The 5,000-nt window shown below is 41.8% G+C and overlaps 1 protein-coding gene across 7 annotated transcripts in view; it reads right to left on the reverse strand.

Moving 5' to 3' along the window:
- ESRRG (estrogen related receptor gamma) overlaps positions 1–5,000 on the reverse strand; it is a 461,392-nt gene that overhangs the window by 158,985 nt on the left and 297,407 nt on the right. Inside the window, exon 1 of one of the 7 annotated variants that reach the window (XM_085887362.1) lies at positions 927–1,261. The exons of 5 other annotated variants lie outside the window; for them this stretch is intronic. In XM_085887362.1, the coding sequence (XP_085743488.1) occupies positions 927–982 (56 nt within the window). In that variant the 5' untranslated portion in view covers positions 983–1,261. Of the gene's footprint in view, positions 1–926; positions 1,262–5,000 lie in introns of those variants that run through there. One more of the 7 variants, XM_085887363.1, reaches the window with a different exon arrangement.

The raw sequence follows: 5,000 nt of genomic DNA on the forward strand, positions 1-5,000 counted from the left end.
GGCTGAACGTTTCTCTGCTCTTGGGGAGCGGTTACCTGGCCACGAGGTAAATGCGTCGAGGTGAAATGGCTACACCGTGAAGAAGATAGTGCATCGGCGGGTTCGGGTGTGACCGGTTGAACGTCCTCACACTTTCTTGAAGAAAGCTTCAGCTGCGTTCAGAAGAGGGGGTGACACCGGGGCAATCGACGTCTACCTGGTCTGCACCTGCCACATGCATATAGCCTATGTCAGAGGGTGGCCGACGTCTATACCTGGTCTGCACCTGCCATATACCTATAGCCGACGTCAGAGTACATCCGACGTCTATATCTGGTCTGCACCTGCCACATGCCTATAGCCTACGTCAGAGGGCGGCCGACGTCTATACCTGATCTGCACCTGCCATATACCTATAGCCTACGTCAGAGTACGTCCGACGTCTATACCTGATCTGCACCTGCCATATACCTATAGCCTACGTCAGAGTACGTCCGACGTCTATACCTGATCTGCACCTGCCACATGCCTATAGCCTATGTCAGAGGGTGGCCGACGTCTATACCTGGTCTGCACCTGCCATATACCTATAGCCGACGTCAGAGTACGTCCGACGTCTATACCTGGTCTGCACCTGCCATATACCTATAGCCTACGTCAGAGGGCGGCCAACGTCTATACCTGGTCTGCACGTGCCATATACCTATAGCCTACGTCAGAGTACGTCCGACGTCTATATCTGGTCTGCACCTGCCACATGCCTATAGCCTACGTCAGAGGGCGGCCGACGTCTATACCTGGTCTGCACCTGCCATATACCTATAGCCCACGTCAGAGTACGTCCGACGTCTGGAAGAGCATGTGCGTCCCACGGTCGTGCGTATCCGGGCGCCCCAGGCAGCAGTAATGACCGCAAGCGTCACGACCCGGTCGGCACAGGTACTCACGGCTGGTAGTAGTGTAGCGGCAGCGTCTCGGCCAGGCACAGCCCTGTGCCGTCCATGTGCGCCGGTGGACAGGCTTCCACTGCCTGACTCGCGGCGTGATAAATCAAAGACCCCCTGACAGTGCGGAGCAATTAACACAACTGTTCTCCAGTGACATGCTCCAAGCACAGCCAGCTGGGACCAAACGCACATAATAATCATCAAGAGCTTTAAATCAGAATGTAGGTCATTAATATGGAGCAGCTCATTATGTATGCGTGCTGGCCGCAGGAACCGATTGGTCGTTCGCTCGCCGGACGGTCGGCCAGGCGCGGGCGGTCGGTGGCGGGAGGAGGGAGGAGCGGTGAGGGGGGGAGGGGGTTGGAGAAGGAGGAGGAGGAGGAGGAGGATGCGGGTGGTGGATGGTTGGTAAAGGGAGGGTGGTTGAATATGACAAGAGCGACCCACATCGCGGATCAGGCGGGAAACTCGCAGCTGCCACCTTTTTGGCGACCACACAGTGCGAGTTCCATTCGGCCTTTTGAGATACATTTTCGGAACACCTTGTGACGTTAGACTCCTCCGGCGGTCGGTGTTCAACTGCCAAAAGGGCTCGGCTTGTATTCGTACCCTGATAATGTTGGACAACACGGAAGATTGACCATTGTGACACGTCATGGATTAATGTATGGGACGCGTTTTGGGGTTATTATTATGACGACTCGATGTCACATCTCACCATCATGGCAATCCACATACGTCGCTCCCACAATGGTCGGACACTCACTGTGAAGCACACAAACTTTTCCCATATTTTCCCGTGTGCTCAAAACCATCGACGAGCTTCGCAAACATCACAGTGGGTCCACGTACCGCACGGTTTTTGTACCTTAAAAACCATGTTTTGGACACATCGAGTGTCGTCCGCATGTTCAATGGCATTCAAACTATCACCAGCAAGAGCTTTCCAAGAATGAAACCACGATAAGTCAGTGTGTGTATCTACATATGTGTGCGTGTGAATAAATAAATATATATGTATGGATGTATGTATGTATGTATGCATGTATATATATATATATATATATATATATATATATATATATATATATATATATATATATATATATATATATATATATATATATATATATATATATATATATATATCTGTAAATAATTTCCTTTTTAACAGAAAAGAAACAGCCAACCGACAAAAAGAACTAAATTATACTCAACAATTTTACAACAATGAAAAAAAACAAAGCAGATCTATGACCTCGGCCGAGCCTCCAGTACCATTTCATTTGTGGTATAAGAGAAATACTTCCTCGAGGTTTCAAGAAGTAGAGTATGGTTTGAATTGTTGATTGGGTTTGCTTTTTATACTGAATGATGGAGAATGTTAACTATTACTCTCGTGTGTGTGTGTGTGTGTGTGTGTGTGTGTGTGTGTGTGTGTGTGTGTGTGTGTGTGTGTGTGTGTGTGTGTGTGTGTGTGTGTGTGTGTGTGTGTGTGTGTGTGTGTGTGTGTGTGTGTTATATTTATGTGTATTTACATATATTTTTTAGATTTATATCTACTTTGCCGATGAAAAGTGTTCACCCCCTTTCAAATTTTTCACTTTTTGTTGCCTTAGTCTGGAATTAAATTACATTAAATCACCTGAAAGACATTTTCCACTTTTATTTACACATCGTAACCCACAATTTCCAAGTGAAAAACAAGATTTATAAAATTCAGAAAATTAACTAAAAATACGAAACGAGAATATCTTGGTTGGATAAGTGTCCACTCCCCTTGAGTTAATACTTGGTGGAAGCACCTTTAACAGCAATTACAGCTGTGAGTCTGTTGGGATCGGTCTCTCCCAACTTTGCACACCATGATTGGGCAATATTTTCCCATTCTTCTGTACAAAACTGTTCAAGCTCAGTCAAGTTGTGTGGGGAGCGTTTATGGACTGCAATCTTCAAGTCATGACACAGATTTTTGATTGGATTTAGGTCAGGGTTCTGACTGGGCCACTCAAGAACGTTTATATGTTGTTCTTTAGGCACTCCAGTGTAGTTTGGCTGTGTGCTTCGAGTTGTTGTCATGCTGAAAGGTGAACTCCGTCCCAATTTCAGATTTCTTGCAGAGGACAGCAGGTTTTCCTCCAGGATTTTTCAGTATTTTGCTTCATCTGTTTTCCCTTATGTCCTAACAAATGCCCTGCTGATGAGAAACATTCCAATAACATGATGCTGCCATCACCATGCTTCACAGTAGTGATGGTGTTCTTTGGGTGATATGCTGTGTTGGGTTTGTAGCAAATATAACGTTTTTCATTTAGGCCATGTTCCATCTTGGTCTCATCAGATCACAAAACTTTTTGCCACATGGCTCCGGAGTTGTTTTTTTGCATACCTCAAATGGGACTCAAGGTGGGCTTTTTGAGTAATGGCTTCCTTCTTGCCACCCTACCGGAGAGGACAGACTTGTGGAGTGCTTGGGATGTTGTTGTCACACACAAAGAGTGACCAGGCTTTCAAAATAAAGGCCTGTAGCTCTTTCAAAGTTGCCATTGGCCTCTGGGTAGCCACTGAACAGTTTTACCTGGTTATCTACTTTGGAGGGACAGCCTGATTTTGGCAGGTTCTTGGTGGTATCAAAGGTCTTTTCACTTCTTAATGATTGTCTTGGCTGTGCTCCTTGGGATATTCAAGGCCTTTGAAATATTTTGATACCCATCTCCAAATCTGTGCTTTTCCACAACTTTATCCTGGAGGTCTTTTGAAAGCTTCTTTTGTTCTCATGGTTGAGTTTTTGCTGTGAATGCACTACCCGGCAGAGGAAACCTCCAGAAACAGCTGATTTTACTCGGAAATAATCAAAATCATGAAAATTTAACACAGGTGGAGGCCAATTAACTTGGGGTGTGCTTGGTTACGCCTGATCTCATCAAAAATTGATATTATAAGGGGGGGGGGTGGATGCTTATCCAACCAAGATATTTTAGTTTTGTATTTTTAATTAATTTTCTGAAATTTGTAGAATTTGTTTTTCACTTGGAAGTTGTGGGTTATGATGTGTAAAGAAAGGTGGATAAAGTCTGATTCAATGCCATTTAATTTCAGGCTATAAGGCAACAAAGGGTGAAATTTTTTAAAGGGGTGTACACTTTCTATAGGCACTATATACATATATATATATATATATATATATATATATATATATATATATATATATATATATATATATATATATATATGTATATAGTGTTAAATATAAATATATATATATATATATATATATATATATATATATATATATATATATATATATTTATATATATTTATATATATATATATATATATATATATATATATATATATATATATATATATTTACATATCCTGGTGTTGGCGCAGTGGTTAGGGCAGCGGCTTGGGATTCAAAATGTCCTGAGTTCAAACCCCGTTGGGCCACTGAATTAATACACCAGGGGGTTGACTCAGCCTGTCATCCTTCCGAGGTCGGCGAAATGAGTACCAGTATACTGGGCCGGTGTATACCCCGGTTAAAATAGGTGTACCATGTCCCTGTGTTGTAAGAGGCGACCAGGGTTGCGTCAGGAAGGGCATCCGGCGTAAAACATACGCCAAATCACAATGCGGATCATACGGATGATCCGCTGTGGCGACCCCGAACGGGAGCAGCCGAAAGAAGAAGATATATATATATATATATATATATATATATATATATATATATATATATATATATATATATATACATATATAAATATACACAAGAGATGTATAGCATACATATATAATAGATGTATAATATACATATAATAATCGATGTTTTATATATATATATATATATATATATATATATATATATATATATATATATATATATATATATATATATATACATACATACATACATACATACATCGGTACAGGGTGTGCATAAAGTCTCTTTATAATTTATAATTTATACCGTCATGATGTGCTTCATGCAACTAATGGTGCCCATATAGAAGTGTATTAAATGAGGCAAAAAAACTTCAATATCTACTCCTCATTTTGTAATAATTTCCA

Source organism: Eptatretus burgeri, chromosome 7, assembly GCF_056783735.1.
Source record: "Eptatretus burgeri isolate ZD-2024b chromosome 7, Ebu_testis_v1, whole genome shotgun sequence".
Taxonomy (NCBI): Eukaryota; Metazoa; Chordata; class Myxini; order Myxiniformes; family Myxinidae; genus Eptatretus; species Eptatretus burgeri.